The sequence below is a fragment of the Dermacentor silvarum genome, chromosome 4, assembly GCF_013339745.2.
Source record: "Dermacentor silvarum isolate Dsil-2018 chromosome 4, BIME_Dsil_1.4, whole genome shotgun sequence".
Classification (NCBI taxonomy): domain Eukaryota; kingdom Metazoa; phylum Arthropoda; class Arachnida; order Ixodida; family Ixodidae; genus Dermacentor; species Dermacentor silvarum.
In genome coordinates, this window is record NC_051157.2 from 144,096,498 (window position 1) to 144,114,178 (window position 17,681).

Below are 17,681 nucleotides of genomic sequence, written 5' to 3' on the forward strand. Positions count from 1 at the left end.
TAGGTCACGGGCGGCCACGCCACACGCAGCAGCCGGCGGAGTATAACGCCCTCCCCCCTCCCTACCCTGCCCCCGGTGCCTTGCGCGCGACGGGAGACGACGGGCATTCCTCCCCGCATTCCTCCCTCGAGCGCGCGAGATTGAGCCGCCATCGTCAGCTCACCCTCGCACGCTTTCGCTCGCACATACAGCATACGGAGCGCGATGACGGTGTTATCACCCATGAACTTCACACGGAACATCACGGAGACGCCGACGGTGACGGCAGAAATGTGCCTGGAGTGTCCATTTAATTGATAACGCAATTAAGAGTATAACTTTTGCAGGGCCGCTTTATGCAGCACAAAATGTGGCTGAGAAATCCCTCGGTCAATGGGCACGTGTAAATAACTATCTGTGTTTCTACACGCGCAGTGCGCAGCAACGGACGTGCCACTGGTGGTGGCCTTCCGTCATATGTGTGCGGTAGCCAAAGCTTCAAGGCGTGTCGAAGAACAATTGTTGCGCGGTGGGGTGCTCAAATACCTGCCGAAACGTGACGGCGACATAGTTATAATTATTCCCCTCCAGGCCTCGTGAGCGGGAGCAACGGCAGCATTGGTTCGCCACCGTGTGGCGGGCAATTTCTTGTTACCACGCTTTGTTCTGTCAACTCGGGGCTTTTTGCACTCGATCATGTTTACACTGGCAAGCGACGAAGTTGATCACCGCTTACTCATCGTTTGGTTCAGTTCTGAATGCATCTTGCCACCACTACCGTTTGCCACTTCTTCACCGTGTTACTCTTGCTAGGGTGCATGACTGTGCGAGTGTATCGTTTTGTGTGTTTAAGCTGCTGAGAATTGCAAGTATTGATTTTGTTAGCTTTATGCGGCCCATTTAAATTGTTGCACCAGCTGTCACACAGTTCACGCTTTCTGGATCTATTTTAAGCGTGGCTTCGCTCATGTTAAGCCATTGCTAGTTGCTTGATGCAGAACAGCTGCATATTTCTGTAAGTACGCAGTTTTCCCCTCAGATATTTTGTAAGAGGCTTAAATAACGCGGTGTTTTATCGGAATGATTACAGCAGTCCTTTTTACCAACGGATCTCTTTAAGCTCTTGGTTAGGCCTTGTGGTGCGAACAAAAAACTGCGCCTGGAGATGACGTCACCGCGCGTTGCCTAGCAACGCCTCACAAAGCTAGTGCGAGGTGTTGCTAGGTGACACATGTGACGTCATTGCTCGGCGAGGTTACCACCCTCTACCAGGTGACCCTCGCCACAGCGCGAGGCGCGGCCAACGTATCCGGCGTTCGTCGGCGCGTCCCGGCTGCGGCCGGCGTCGAGATGCGACATGCGGCATTTCAAGCCGGCCTCGTCACCCAGAATAAACCGCATCTGCGTCTCGTCAAGCAAGATGGGCTGGTGGATAGCCGTGCTTATGGAAGGCGTGAGAAGCGACCCCTCTGAAGTCCAATGTGTGCGCCGCGCCACGCCGCGCCGCGTAGTAGTATAGTAAGTGACTTTTGTATGTGAAGAATAAGATATAAGTGCAGTACTCTAACTGTCTCTCGCTTGGAGGTCAGGTCAACAGTACTGCACGGGGAAGGGGTGATGGGAATGAAAGAGTGGGCAGAGAAAGGGAGGAGAAAAGCAGTCGAGCGGTAAGGCCATAAGAAGCAGATGAAGCAGAAGCAGGACGGGGCTTATAGCCACGTGTAAAGGTTAGTACTTTCAAAAAATTCGAGCAGTGCTGTGAAGGCTCGCTTGACTACAGATGAATATCCACAAGGGAACAGGAAGGCTTCAGCACTGTCCTTGGGAAGTCCGAGGTGGCGGTAAGCGGCTGTTAGTGAATTGCGGCCTGAAATGTAGTCGGCACAGTCAAGAAGAATGTGGTTCAGCGTTCACTCTGAGCCTTCGGTGTAGTTGAGGCAGACAGAGCTGCCGGTGCGGATAGGCAGTGACTCGTTGTGCCGTTTTGCCACAGGCAACGCGAAGTCGGAGGAGAAAGGCGCGGTCGGCTCGGGAGAGCACCAAATTCGGAAGCGGACGTGGCGGGGAGCCAGAGGCGACTCGCGCTTCGGTGTGCTTAACTCTGATGGCGTCGGAGATCACGTGCCGTGCAGCGTCGAAGAGACACACAAAGTTAGTGTAGGGCACGTTAGAGGCGTGCGCCCCTTTGGCGAGGTCATCTGCCAGCTCGTTTCGGCGAGTACCGACGTGGGAGGGAACCCACTGGAGAACAAGGTCGCATCCCATTTGTTGTGCGTCTGAAAACTTCACGGAGAGTCGTTGCGCTATGAAAGGACCTCGTTCTCCTTTCATGAGTGTTTGTAAGGCCGCACGGGAGTCGGTAAGTATGGCAACATCTGGAGGGAGGTGTTCAAGTAGAAAGTCGGCAGCCAGGTCGAGTGCGGCAAATTCGGCCAGAGTTGAAAAACAACTGCAACGGAGGCGGTAGAGTTTTCGAATGGACAGCTCTAGGATAGTGCAGGCTACTGCTGCTGCGGAACCGTCCTTGCGAACCGTGCCGAACGTAAAGATTTGAACGCGGCCGGAAATCTTTAGGTAACGGAGACCAAAATAGACACCAGCGCATTCGTTGCGTGCACTGCTGACGTAAAAATAACGTGGAGCTGATGCCAGGCGGAACAGAAACATAAAACCAACATTGAGCTAAACGCTGTAGCTTCGAATTAACTCATGCCACCTCTTGACGGGGGGGTAATAACAGCAAAAGTGTTCATGTTTCTAAATGAACAAACATTTTTCTTACAAATATGAAGAGCAGTTCTGTCACAAAAATGTCAAAATTACACAATTTCCAGTTACACGATAAAAAGTAATAATTTATTAACCATTAAGAGTACCATTAACAGTAATAGTAACAGTAATAATAGTAACATATTCGCGCACATTTATAGTCTGCACTATCTCCGGGATCGGCCCATGATAGAGGTGCTAGAAACATACTCGAAACGAAAAAGGAGTGGTAACACCCTAAGAAATACTTTGTATTAAAAAAAAGAAAAAAGAAAAATCTTTACTGGTTAACATAATCTGGTTTGCGTGCTTTATCTCCGTCTTGGCTCTAGTTTTTGAGAGTAGGAATGTTATCTCTGTAGTAATAGGAGACCGTTAGACCTTCCTTCTTGATGGCATTCTACTAAAATGCAGCCCTTTATTTGGGTGGCTGCGATTTTTTTGGTCCAGTCACATTCTTCTAGGCAAATCGAGCAAATGTGGCAGGGCATGGTGTGCTGCGTATGCAGCTATACTTCAGAGCAATTATACTGAGTCAGCTGAGTAATAGAAACTGTTTGGTTTAGAATGATTCATAGATTGTCACTGCTGCGTGCGCAATATTTATAAGCACCCGTCGGTTTATGCTGAGGCATTCTAGCAATAAGATTTTTCCAGCCCTGTTTTTTTAATAAGTAATTCACGTCACAAACAAAAGTTGAGACAATGACGCGTTGCGCCATCGCTGTGTATACAATGTGAAAGCCGCAGGCCATTGAACGTTATATTTTGTCGTAGGCGCACAGGAAACGCCTGTAAAATTGTCCACAAGGTGAACGAAAAGACGGCTGTTTACGCGAGCGCAGATAACATGAATTACCTATTCGCGATGACGTTTCTTCTCAAGTGTCGAGCACAAAGGAGTGAATACGGTGACGGACAAAATGTATGGTTATCGCTCCACTCGATACGAGCCATGGCGCGATATTCTCGGTGAGAGGCGTCTGTTCCCAAGCAGATACTCGTTCGCCGGCTTTGGTGCGACGCTCAACTATACCCCGCTGCCGGCCTAGAGAAAATCGCCCGCACGGTATCAGCTAGAAGGCAAGTTCTTGCTCAAAATGCCGTCCTCCCGTTTACAACCAAAGGGTCTTCTGGTGGTAGCGTTTGCTGTCACATCTCTGCTGTGCTCCGCGTCTTCCCAGAACGTCGTGAATATCACGCTCTTCTACGAGGGACTTTGTCCTGGCTGCCACTCTTTCATCCTGGACCAACTACACCCCACGTACGGCAAGCTCCAAGACTACCTCAATGTCGATATCTTGCCTTTCGGCAACGCCCACATAGACGTCGTCAACGGTACCGTCAAATTTCACTGCCAGCATGGCCCTGATGAGTGCTACATCAACGAAGTACATACGTGCGCTGTCAAGTATGTCCACCCGACCCGAAAGCTTCTAGACTTCGTTGCATGCATGCTTAGCCAGAACGTTCCCACGAAAGCGGGCAAGCCGTGCGCCCAGAAGGTGGGTACCGACTGGGGTGTCTTGGACAGATGCAGCAGTGGACCAGAAGGTACGCAGCTTCTGTTAGACATGGGAAAGAGGACGCGGAACCACAAACCACCAATCCAGTACGTGCCGTGGATAGAAGTCAACGGAGCGCACAACGCCACCATTCAAGAGAAGGCGCAGGTAGAACTGTTTGGTTTCGCCTGCGAGCTTCTCGAGCCAGATGCCCCTAGGATCTGCAAGAAGCCGAGCTCCTATTATTGCGCCGCACGGCAGTGACTGATATACACCCAGCAACCCAAAATTTGTGCATCTTGTACCATGTTGCTCTGAAGACACATCACTGCAATAATTGCGTTACTTAACCTGCTGCTGGAATAAATCGGAAACGGGTATACAGTAAGACGCCACGCCCTCTTTTTAAGCGCTCTGTGATACCTCACCAAGGAAGCTAGGTCACCAAGAAATATATGTAATGGTTTCACTGGTATAATGTAGCCACGTACTTGCAAGAATCACCGTAACATTTGTAATGAAGTTGCTTGAACCAAGTATGAGTTCCTTATTTACGTTAAATTGAGTCGTCGAGAATGTGCGAGTTGATCAGGCAATCATTCTAAGCATAGTCATTGAAGCGATGTTGTAAATCATTGCGTGCTGCAAACGGCGAATCTTCCTTCCGGCCTTTTGTGATTGCTAGACGATTTTGATTCGAAATACGCCGCCAAAAGCACCATCATTGTACTGTTTGTGCTGAACAACTGTACTGCGGTGTCCTTATTAAGCAATTTTGTGTTTCTACAAATGTTCCTTGGTTTCGCCCATTGATCAAGCGCGACGTACCCTCTAAGAAATTCACTGTAGTTTTTACAGTGAAAGCACCGGCAGCTGATGCTGCCAAACTTTTACAGTAAAAAAATAATTGTGACCCGTATTTCAAGTATACGGCATGCATGCCGTCGGTATGATGATATCGCGTAGAAAAAATCTAGCCACAGTTTTTTCACTACACAGTCTTTTTTAGTAAAAATAAACCACAGCCTGTAAAACCTGCGCTGCACCAATTTTGTGTTTTCTAGTCTTTAAGCCGTTAAATATACAGTGACGTGTAAAGCTTCGGCTGCAACGTTTTCTCGTTTTGCAGCCTACTGTAAAATATGGAGTGCGCTGTGAAACATGCATACCAACATTTTCTGGCTTTCTAACTTTTAGGCCGTAATATATTACGCGGCCTGTGAAATGAGCACGCCCACATTTTCTGGTTTTCTAACCTTTGCAGAGCGAAATGAAGGCTATAAGATCTTCTTTCACTTAGGCATAGCTGGTCTACCCATACTACTGGAAGGTAAGCCATGCAGATTTGTCAACTGAGCTAGTTTGTAATGTATAGAAACGATATTCTCGATCTTCAATGCCCACGCTATTTCAGGTGCAGAATTCATTCAAACTGGTTTACACAGTAGCAACGCTGCTGCCTTTCTGCTATGCAGGTACCATGGCATTCAGACAAAGCATAAAAACTGCATGCATGGATTAGGCCACCACCGTAAAATGAGAAGTGTAAATATGCTATACACGAATACAACGGAGTAGAAATGGCCAATAGTGCTAACTATTTATTAAAGTTGTCCACACATCTGGATTCTGAATTTGGCATATGTTTATTCCAAACAAAAGAAATAACTCTCATAATCACTTTATAATATTTTCATGTGTCTTCTAAAATCTGCAACAAAGAAACAAAAAAGCGTAAGACAATACAAAAATTGCGTGCTTCATGTTAAGACTTAATAACCATACCTACGAAGCGATTTTCAGGTTATAGAGGCTTAAATGACAGTACTGAAGCCGTTAGCATATAATGAGCGGCCACAGCACAATACAGCATTGAGAGAGCAGAGTGATTTCAGACATTGATCTTATCTCACGGCAACTTTATGTAGATTATATAGAAGAAGGAATTGGTTATAAAGAGACAGTTGGTCAGAGTACCGCAGTCTGGGCTTTGCCCCTATCATCAGCCTAAATATGTCCACTCTGAAAAAAGGCATCTCCCATTTTCATTTCCACCATTACCTACCCGCGGCATCGACCTCAACCCCCTAAATTTAGTCATTTCAACTACCCATGTCCTTTTCGTTGCAACTACAACGTTTGCTCTTGCTTCGAATCCACAATTTTGCCCTAAGGGGTAATCTGTTTCTGTTTTTTTACACTTAACGCACTGCCCATGCATATATTTTTCTTTGTTTCAGCAATTAAGTCATTACTAGCATTTATTTCATAGTTAATTCAGTTCTCTTCCTGCCCCTTCATGTTAATCTTTAATTTAACTTAACCCCATTCATTATCCTCTGACTTCTGCCCTATAGGTGAGTAGTGGCAAGATATAGCTTTTGCAAGCTTTCGTGCTGACATACTGGTAAGCTACTACTCTGAGTACCGGCGAAATCTATTCCACCCAATTCTTAGTTTCTTAATTATTTCACTCTTACGGGCTGGGTTAATGGTTTTTGCATCGCCAAAGTAAATGTATTTATTCACCAGCTCTATTGTTTCACGTCCTATGGTTAACTGATGTTCTGTTCTCTACAAGCTGAACATAGGCATTCTTCCGACCAACTGTTAGGCCCACCCTACTGTTTCACTTTTTTTGTTTCTCTATCATCCCCTGGACTTGTCTCGTGATTCAATTAATAAGACGGTGTTATCACGAAATTGGAAATCACTAAAGTATACACAATTAACTTTTATTTCAAAACCTATGCAATTCCAATTCTCTGATGCCTCCTGTAAGCATACAATGAATAGCATTGCAGAGGTAGTGTCTCTATGCTTGACACCTTTGCAAATTGCGATTTTACCACTTTTTGGTACGGGGGACAAAGCTTGGGCCACAGTCAGAATAGATATTCGACATAAGCCTCATGTGCAGTCTAGTTGCAAAACGATGGTCCCGTATTTACTTTGCATGGAATCGACAAAACATTTTGCCTCCTAAACAAGTAACGCAGCTGTTCTCAGGTCACTGTAACATCAACTGATGCGTGGAATGAAAAAGAAGGAGGTGGACTGAAGCTAACAAGATCGTGTGAAATAAAATTTAACAATAAGAGACAAAAAATAATGACGGGAGGAGAGCTATCCAGATGACAAAGTAATCAATCAGCTGAGAGCAGCTGGTGAATCGCGCGGCAATTTTGAGTGTTTTCGCTGGCTTCTTTCACACTCGGAAAAACACTTATATGTAGCACGTATTGAGCAACAGAAAGCTGTATCGGAGTTTTTCGTGTTGCTCTACAATTTTCTCATTGACACTTTGATAATTAGGGCAGTACATCTCGAGCTAGAGAATTCATTAAAATTACCTAATTAAATGACAGTAACGAGAAAATTACTGGTGGCTACTCCACTGCACTGGAAACAATATGCACTAGGTTTGCTTCACGTAACGCCGTTCCTCGTTTTTTAAATCGTGCTGCGTGATAGCTGGGACACCCTGAATATATAAAACATACATAAAAGACGTTCGTCTGCTAACAGCCATGAGATCGAATCGACAGCGGCAACAGCAATTTGATATCATGCCCGTACACCAGTTATGGTGGCTAGATGGGTAGGTGTGCCGACTGGCGCGTCTGTAGCGTAGTTCACCGCTTCTCCGCGTCATGACACAAAATGAGCGCTGCGTTCAGTAGAACGGTTCCGCAGCGCGCGTCGTCTGCTACAGGGGGCTGGCGGCGATACGGTAGCCACCGTAGCGGCGAGCACAAAAAATAAATAAAGCCCGTATTGGAATAGTTGTATGTCCTCTGTTCGTGTCATGCAGTTTCAAAGGCGTAGAGCTCCGCGTCTCTCGTACTGTTTGCAAGTTCCTAAGCGATGTGGAATGTTCCAGGTCAGAAAAATTACCGGCGAAATTAGCGGTGGCACTGCTCCACCAAAGAAGGCCACCAAGGAGACTTACTGCTTCGCTCCGAACTGCAAGTCGGGCTCTAAATTTGTGAGAAAGACAGCGGAAATGTTCGCCCCGGGCTGCTCAGTAGCTTGCTCAGTATCGGCGACGTTAATGAGCAAGCGGTACACCGAAAAGCGTACGTCAATGAGCTCCTCGACATTGGAAATTTGTAAGCCGCACATGAGGTGCTCAGCGCCTGCGACATTGAAAACCGCTGCGCTGCTACAGGGAAAAGGAAAGTGACTCTAGGCTTATATTGTATATAGCAGGCTATGTAGCAAGGAAGTTCTTACAAAGAACCAAGTGCTCCGATTGCTCAGGGACATTACTGAATTCAATAGAATGAGTAGGTCAGGGCTGTTGCTCCCTTCTGAAGCACTAAAAAACGGGTAGCATCGCTCGAAGACGCCTTAAAGCTGTGCTTCAGTTTAAATGAGTTACGATGGAACAGTATCGCCAACTTTGCATCCTTTCTGCAGTTGAATCCTTCGAATTTGATCGGCTGTGAGTGGCACAAGAAAGAACTCACAAAAGATGTTGTGAAGTTCTATTCAATTACACTCCTTTACTTTCTTGTCAAGGGCAAGAACATGGCTTACGAAAGCAACAAGGAGAAGAGGAATCACCTGAAGCGGAGGATTGTGCTGTGAATAATGTAATGATGTGGTGGACCAACGTTGCGATCTTGGTGGCGCTAGGCTATTTATGTTGGTGCGTCTGTTGACTCAAGTTATGAGAGCGTTTTTTAAAATTTTAATTATATTCATGAATCTAGCCCAAGACGTATTGCGTTATTTTATTGCAACCAAACAGTGAACCATATGCACTTACCAACGCAATTCATCTCGTAACAATTTAAATACCGTAACTGAGGCAGCAATAAACGCAATAGCTGGATTGCTAAATTTAAACATTACAACTTACTAAATATCAAGTAAACACGTTTCCATATACCGTATAAAACCACTGCAGTATTGTTTTATCCATAGAAAAAAATGCATGTACGTATTTATTGCAATGTGCTGGAGCGCCGCGTTTGTACCAATAAATGTGACCAATTGCCAAGTTAGAAAATAGACTTCACCATATCGTGTCTTCTGAGTAGACGATAGTAACAAATTCCCCATTCTGGCTTTGCTACACTGCTCACAACGGCATTGTATAACGCGTACTTCAAAGCTAGAGCAGAGGCAGCGATACTGTCAAACACGCTGCTCGTCTACACAGCGCAGCCGACGTTGCGCGCAGCGCCACTTCTGCGTCGTGATTACTTACTTAATTACTTTAAGTTATTAATTTCACCTTCTCAATAAGCTGATAAGCTATCGCTCACGCCTACATGACACGGCGTGCGGCCACAATGTTATCGCACTTGGACTTTATATACCGAACATCAGAACATCATTGTTCTTTATATACAGAACAATTCGCCTGGAGTGTCCACACAATTGCTATCGCAAGAGAAAGCGAATGTGCAGGAACGTATGGGGAAAACGAACAATCGATAGGAGTAATTCCATATAGGAACATTCTGGCAAGTAAAGCAAAAGTTAATATTTTGCCCTGAAAGTGCAGCTCTTGTTGCACGACGTAAGTCGCATCACGGCATGCGATACAATGATGAGTTTGTCAAACGTATGATGATGAAGATGCGAAGCACATATACGAGCGTCATCGAAGAGAAGTCATATATAGGGTGTTTTTTTTAGACAATCCACATTTTTTGTAAAGAGGCTATATAAGAGCAGCGAACATGGCGTTGCCTTGCAGATAAGTTGATTCCGAGGCGAGGCGGAAATACATTGCCGCTAATAATGTGAGGTTCAGAAGAGGAATTAACAAAAAATTATTAATTACCCTTTTTATACAGTTGCAATTGAACTGGCGAACATGAAGGCACTCACATTTTAAGCCACCTTCATTTTTTTACCTTGAAAGTCACATTTAATGCGAGATATTCATCATCGAATTTCAACGGTAAGTTCAGGCAATCCGCTGGAGCGCAGAAAAGGCGACCGCGCGCTGTCATATCAGACCGGAACGCCGTGACGACAAGCGCGAGAAAGTAGCAAACCGAACGTCTCGGCTGTAGTCGCGGCAGCTACTGATGCGTCACATATACGCTTTGCCTGGCATGCGCAAGCATGTGCGGCAGTGTGTCGGGTTAGGATTGGCCGCGGTATGCTATCATTAGAACTTCGTCGCACACTTCTTGAAGATCTCGAATTGGGTGCGATTCTCCAGGTATTTAGGAGATGGGTGTGGATGAAAATGTCACTGCCTCCTAATTTGCCATTTAGACAACGGTCCCCAAAGCACGAATGAAAAAATGTAATCAATATATTTTTGTTTATTAGTCTTCTGAAGCTCATATTGTTAGTGGCAATGGCCGCCTCGCCTATGAACTCGTCTGCGAAAACACAACGTTCGCTTCGTTCATTACTTCTAAAAAATAAAAATCTGTATTGTCTAGACAGATAGACAAAGAACTTTATTAACTAGGTCCTGAGAAGCCCTGCCCTAGGGCAGAGCTGTGGGCCGCTCCCACGTGGGGATGGGTAGGCCGAGCCTAACCGCCGCATCGTGGGCTCTCTGGACAGCCCAAATTTGTCGTGAAAGTTCTGAGATCTGGATGGCAGAGTTCCATTCTTCTTCCGTGATGCGATCGGGTCCCTGTAACGAGGGGCATCACCAGAGCATGTGTTCTAGATTGATGACAACCGCACAGTCGGGGCAAGTAGAGCTATAAGCCGAGTGATCGAATGAAAAAGGGTATTGTCTAAAAACACGAAAAAACATCCCATATATAGTCAGTTTCACAGGTCCATATCAATTAGGCATTCTTATTCTCTATTAGTAAAAATTCGCTGAATAAGTATAGTTTAAAAATCCTACGTTGCAATCAGCTGGACTATCTTAGAAAATGAATGTAGTGCTTACTTTTCCTGAATTGCACCACCGGAGGTTCGACACTCGAAACAGAGCTAGCTGGTACGTAAGCTTAAACTCAGGCAGCAAGCACTAAATAAGCCTTCTTATAGTCAAAAGAAACCCTAAATTATAAATCACCTTCCTACATGCGAAATGTACTGATCCTACGGCTTTAGAAATACAAAAAGCGCAGCAGCCCCTATGTGAAAACACGGCGGTCTATGAAGAGCGGAGGCGCCGCGGCACGTGATGATGATGATGATGATGATGATGATGATGATGATTTATTGGCTTCCCCTTTGAAACGGGGCGGCGACAAATAGTCACCTAGCCTGCTTGATTTAATCAGGTATACTATACATGTTCTTTATCTAGCATTTTTGTATACCTCTCATTATTATTTTTCTTTTTAAAAAATTTACCTTGTGCCGCTGCCTATCATTTTAAGAGATCAGGTCGTATCCATCTTTTCCCTGCTTTTTTTCCAACATTACTCCAATCGTCTCTTGCTGATCTCTACGGCTGATCTGTTTATGTTTCCTTCCACTTTGAAACCAAGCGCTTCTGGGAGTTGCACGTTACCTACGGTTCTCGCTGGGTGGATCTCATCGCATTCCATCAGGATGTGCTGAGTGGTTTCTGGATCTTTACTGCAGCATGCACATGTCTCATCTAGTTCCGAATATTTGTTCCGATATGTTTTCGTCCTTAGGCAACCGGGTCGAGCCTCAAATAGGAAGGCACTGCCCTTTGTGTTATCGTACAGATTTTCCCTTCTAATTTCTTTTTTCTCATTCTTGTAAATCTCCATTGTCCTTTTTGTTTCCATTCTTTGCATCCAATTCACGGTCTCTATTTCTCTCACTTTCTTTCTGATGACTCCTGGTTGTCTATTTGCAGTTTCGATTATCCTGTACTTGGTTGCCAACATCCTTGACCTCTTCCTCTATATTGTGTGTACGCTTTTCATGTAGAGATACTTGTGCACTTTAGCCGCCAATTTATTCTCATCCATGTTCCTGAGCCTTTCTTCAAAACTAATTTTGCTCTGTGCTTCTCTGACTTCAAAAGAGGCCCAACCCATGTCACCCTGCACTGCCTCATTTGTGGTATTACCGTGGGCTCCCAAAGCCAACCGGCCTACTGATCTTTGGTTAACTTCCAAACCCGCCAATATATCCGATTTTAAGCATATAATGGCATTTGCGAATGTTAGCGCTGGCACCATTCCTCCTTTCCAGATTCCACGCACCACCTCATACTTATTGTGGCCACAGTGCTCTGTGTTTCATTATTGCTGCATTCAGCTTCCCCTTTATTTTCAGATTATCTTGGTGGTTGTTTGAGTAATTCTTTCCTTCGTTTATGTGTACGCCGAGGTACTTATATTGCTTCACTATGGGTATTACTTGCTGTTGAATTGACACCACGAAGTTACTCGTGTGTTCATTAAAGATCATAATTCCTCATTTCTCTGTGCTAAACTTAAGGCCTAGATTTGTCGCTGCATTCCCACAGATATTCGGAAGTATCTGTAAATCTTTTTTATTGTCTGCTAGTAGCACAATGTCGTCTGCGTGTATCAGTCCGGGGACCTTCTGTTGCACCACTTGTCCACTACGCATGTAGGATAAATCAAAACCTAATTCGCTGTTTTCCAGTCGTCTTTCTATACCCTTGACGTAAAGCGTGAACAAGAATGGTGACAGAGGGCATCTTTGCTTCAATCCTTGGTGAGTTCCCACCATTTCATTTACTTTTCTACCTTCCCATACCACTTGTACTTAGTTGTCTCTATATATCGCCCTCAGCTGCTCCACGAAATCGTGGAGCAGCTCCAGAGCACCCACTCGCACCGCAGCGCTCCTAGCGGCAGCCACCGACATTCATTGCACACGGTGCCACGCCGGAGGCCACGGTCGGCACACTAGCCATTATATGCTAGGCACTATAGCGCCTAGCCAATGCCTCCTTGCATTGGCCTAGCATTCGTCACACCGTCCAGACACGCTCAGCGGCTGCAAACGAGAGGCGCGCGCAGGTGCAGTAGGTGAGTGACGATGTGGCTCTCGCTCGAAAGGAGATGCCGCGCTGGCATGGTATACGGTGACAATAGTGTTAGTTTACGTTTACGAAGGTGACATCGGATTTGTTTACGCATTGGGCGTAAAAATAACAGTTTTTACAGCGAAGCTGTTAAGGGCTCACCTTTTCATCATCGCGTCCAGCAATAGAAAAAAATGTCGCAGTTTCACCCGAAAGGCGAAGCATCAATTGCGATAGCAACTTAGCCGAGAGCTATACGGAGTAAAGATAGCAGTTTTATCAGCTGTATAAACTTGGACATTTAGCAGCCCCAGCAACGCGCAGAACTGTTGTCGATGACGCCGCCGTTTTGCCCGCGTTCGCAACGAACGCGCGCGGCGTTGGTGACGTGTTTATGAAGAACGTGCCAACGTTTGCCGTACACCCTATGGCGGTGTACCGTAGCGACCATAAGGCCATGGTCCCTGTGGCCACTAAATAAATGAAAACCACCGGATCATATGTATTTCTCATTCTTTAATAGTTCAAATAACCAACTTCACCATCAAATCCTCACTCATAACTAGAAATACATAATTCCCACCATAGTACAGCTTCGCTGATCTTTCATCTCCACCCCAGTGGAAAGGCTGAGTTTTTTACCGTGTATGCGGCACCGCATGCTCTATTATTGTGTGTTTGTGCGTTTTTCGTGTGTGTCTATGTTCTGTTGAGCTTGCCACGGCCGCTGACCTTTTTCTTTTTATCCAGCTGCCGTGAGCTAGCAATTAGTCACTTCCATGCAGGAAGGTGTATGCTCACGGGGAGGAGCGTCACTTAAAGAACTCCCACATAAATTGGACGGGGACGCTTTAGAGGTTTCGTAAGACTGTCTTGATCTTGACTTGTGTAGCTTGCTTCCACGACTAGACCCAGGAGCGTAATCTACGGAATGTCTGCTGCACCCACGAGCACTCATCGCAGGCGTGGTCTAAGACGCTATGTTTTGGGGGCGGCTTGGTGCACATCTATATAAAGTCCCTAAAAAAATACTTTACATCTATAGGTGCGCTAACTGTGCACGATGATGACAGTTAAGATAGGAGCCAGAGCACCGCTGTCATCTGTATCTTATTGAATGGAAGCGGAACTATGCCGGGTTTTTCTACGAAGACATTAACTAATATTTAAAAACAGCCGTTTTCAAATATATGGATAGTTCCTTCGGATGGCGGCCGTTGGTGGTGGTGACTGACCGAAGAATAATAATAAATGCTACATATTCAAATAAAAGGTATTCCGTATTTTCTTCCATGGCAGAAGCTCTACTATAAAGATATACCTTTTAATACCCAAGTGTCGTGCTTTCTTTGTCAGATAATCCCGATGTCTTATGTATACGTCTGGCCACATTACCTGCGAATGAAAATGATCCGTCCATACTACCGAGAAGCACACTACAGCATTACGGCAATCACCAGACATACATGTCACAAGAAATCAAAAGCTATGTGTACATCATTGGCCATTCGGAGAAATATGTCACAACGGTTTAGTCAATACTTGTACTCACGGCACCAGGATATCGTTTTTTTATTGCGATAGCAATTATATGGACACTACAAAGCAGATTTCTGCCGTCGGCGTCGCCGTCGCCGTTGCCGTCGCCGTCGCCGTCGCCGTGAGGTTCCGTATGACGTCAATGGAGATGAAATCGTCGCCGCGCGCCGCCGAACGCTGTATGTGCGAGTGAAAGGGCGCGAGGGACGCGCGCTTTCACGGGGAGTGAACGCACGGCGGAGAACAAACGCGCGTTCTGTGCCGTGCTACCAAAAGGCTGCAGAAGTAGGCGTCTCGTTCCTCCTTTACCATCACCATATATGTAGAGCAAACGCGCCTTCTGACGCACGAAAGGCCGTGGGGGGGAGGGAAGGGAGGCGACGTTTAGCTGCGGCACCAAGTGCCTATTTATATCAGAGGCTCCGGCAACAGTCACCAACGCCGCACGCATTTTGTGCGAACGCGGGCAAAACGCCGACGGCGTCGACAACAGTTCTGCGTGTTGCCGGTGCTGCTGCATGTCCAAGTTTATACAGCTGATAAAGCTAAAGCTACTATCATTACTCCGTATAGCTCTCTACAAATTTGCTATCGCAATTGATGCTTCGCCTTTCAGGTGAAACTGCGACAACTTTTTAATGGGGAAACGCTGTCCTGACGTCCCTATCCTGCATTCGCATCTCTATCTTCGAATACGCGGCGTCAGAGATCACGACTGGGAGGGCATTCGTCCTCTTGTGCAAGCAGATACCGAGGGGCTTGTTTACGTTTTGCATTCCTTGGCGTCGTTGAAATGTGCCAGGGATTTGCAAAGCCCCTTCTTAGTTGATTAGTTCCAGTTTCACTGGCGGCTCGGAGCGTCTTGCGCAATCTCTGTGCAGCATGTTGAGCTTCTACTTTGCCGGCCTGCTGCCACTGCCATAACGTCTTTCTCCGTCCCAGTCTGCGCCGGTGAAGCAGACGTTAACGAAAATGACTGCCAAGAGCATGATGACCAAAGCTCGCTTCAGAGAAGCGACCTAAGTCAACAAGAGGTGGTATTTCTTCGTTGCCTCCCGCCCATGCAGAGATGGGGGAAAGCTGTGGGGCATGCTCCTCAACCCATCTCGCTCCCCCGCCCCTCAGGCACCGTTACCTCAGGCTCCGTCTGTATGCAGGGAGAAGGGAGGATGTTGGCCCAGGCTGCTTTAATAACTGGCACGGCAGTCTGCAGCTTTGCACGGACAAGACAGATTATATTCCACAGACGCGATAAGTTACACACAGGACAAATAATTGAACAATCATAACAGTAATAGTCTCGAACTTCTGAAATTCCCCCCTAATGCTCCTAATCGCATCTCTACTGCCCTACGCGCCACTATCTCGCTGTGGTTGCCGTGGTGGTTGCCGTGGTGGTTGTCGTCATGGGCGCACTGCTAGGCAGTCGGAAGTCCAGCACCTCTCGAGGTGTTTGTACATGAGCGTCCGCTTCCTCTGGCGTCCGCAGGGCCCACCATCGGACCGTCATGCATCCGCAGTAGAGGCGCACAGCCGGCCTACAGAACACCTGACCACTGCAGCTACAGGCCAGTGACTAGCCAGCCATTGTTGCCGCCAGCTACGGGCACATCGGGCCATCTGGTCCGCAAGCGGGAGTCTCCTAGGTCCCAGGCTACGAACACCGCTCAAGCAAGAAATGGCACCGTACCGCCATGACAGCAGGCCGCCGGTCGCCGGGTGAGCAGCAGGCGCTGAGCAGGATATCGGCCTTACCAGGTCCGCAAGGTATCGGGATACCCAGTCGTAGATGGCCGCGACTCAAACCATCGATCAGCGAGCTGCTATTCGAGCCTCGAGTCTCTTGGCCAGCGTTTCTTCTTTGTTGCGTCATGGCCACACAATCCACATCGTCAGAACTGCCGTTTCTTCTTCGCCTCGTCGCGGCCACACAATCCGCATCATCAGAACTGTCCCCCGCGTAAGAAAGGTGGCCACATCTATTCTAATCTGGGACAGCAGTATAGGCAGGAGTACAGGCGCGTTTGGATTGTCCAAAGAAAGTTCACATTGGTCCAAGTGTTTATATTTCCACACAGCATGAAATGCACGATTAGCACCACACGTTTAGTACGTGGGTAAATGGGAACAGTTCCTATCTTTCAAAACAAAAAGAAACAAAGATTCTTTCTAGGATATCAGAAGTGATTTTCTAGAGGGCAACGCAGTTCCTAGGCGGATTAAATAGTTTGTTCCTACATTGTCCAACCCTTTTATATATTCGAAGTTAAAACAATACTCTTGCATCAACAAGCTGCATCGTAAAACCCGGTTGTTTACGTGTTTGGTTGACCGCAAGTACTGGAGTGGCAGGTGGTCGCACTGAATAATGAAGCGTCTGCCGCACAGGTAAATGTGAAACTTTTGGACAGACCACACAAGCGCTTAACATTCACGCTCTATTGTAGAATAGCATGTTTCCCTAGCCAGCACGTAGCAAGTAGCATAAGCAACGGGTTGCAAATCATGGTCAGTGTCGGTCTGTGGGAGTACAGCACCTAGACTTATCTTTGAGGCATCCGTAAGGAGCACGAAAGGCTTTTCGACGTCAGGTGCTTGAAGAATAGGACTAGCGGAGAGGTTGTCCTTGAGGACACTCCTTGAGGTTGTCCTTGAGGCCTGCGTCAGTTGCGTGTATTGAAAATGTAGCCGTCACACCACCTTAGCTATACATATCGTTGTAAGTGGCACTTGAACATGTGCCGCGTACCGATAGTGATTATCGTCGAGTGGCCTACCACTCGGAGGCATGCTCTAGAGAGATGAGTAAATGGCTGTGCGTCCCCCGATGTGCAAGCTCGCAGAGGTGCGTATCGTGTTTTCGGATATCGCTTGTTAACCACATACATCCTGGGCATGAATGTGGCCTCATAGCATGATGCTGAGAACTCATCCTGCTCCACAGGCTCGCAGGTTGCTTTCGCGCTCTT

At 46.7% G+C, this 17,681-nt stretch overlaps 1 protein-coding gene across 1 annotated transcript in view; it reads left to right on the plus strand.

The window, feature by feature from the left end:
* The first annotated feature begins 3,731 nt into the window (after positions 1 to 3,731).
* LOC119450712 (gamma-interferon-inducible lysosomal thiol reductase-like) overlaps positions 3,732 to 17,681 on the plus strand; it is a 65,981-nt gene continuing 52,031 nt past the window's right edge. Inside the window, exon 1 of the mRNA XM_037714234.2 lies at positions 3,732 to 4,604. Coding sequence (XP_037570162.1) covers positions 3,849 to 4,517 — 669 coding nt within the window. The 5' untranslated portion in view covers positions 3,732 to 3,848 and the 3' untranslated portion in view covers positions 4,518 to 4,604. The remainder of the gene's footprint in view (positions 4,605 to 17,681) is intronic.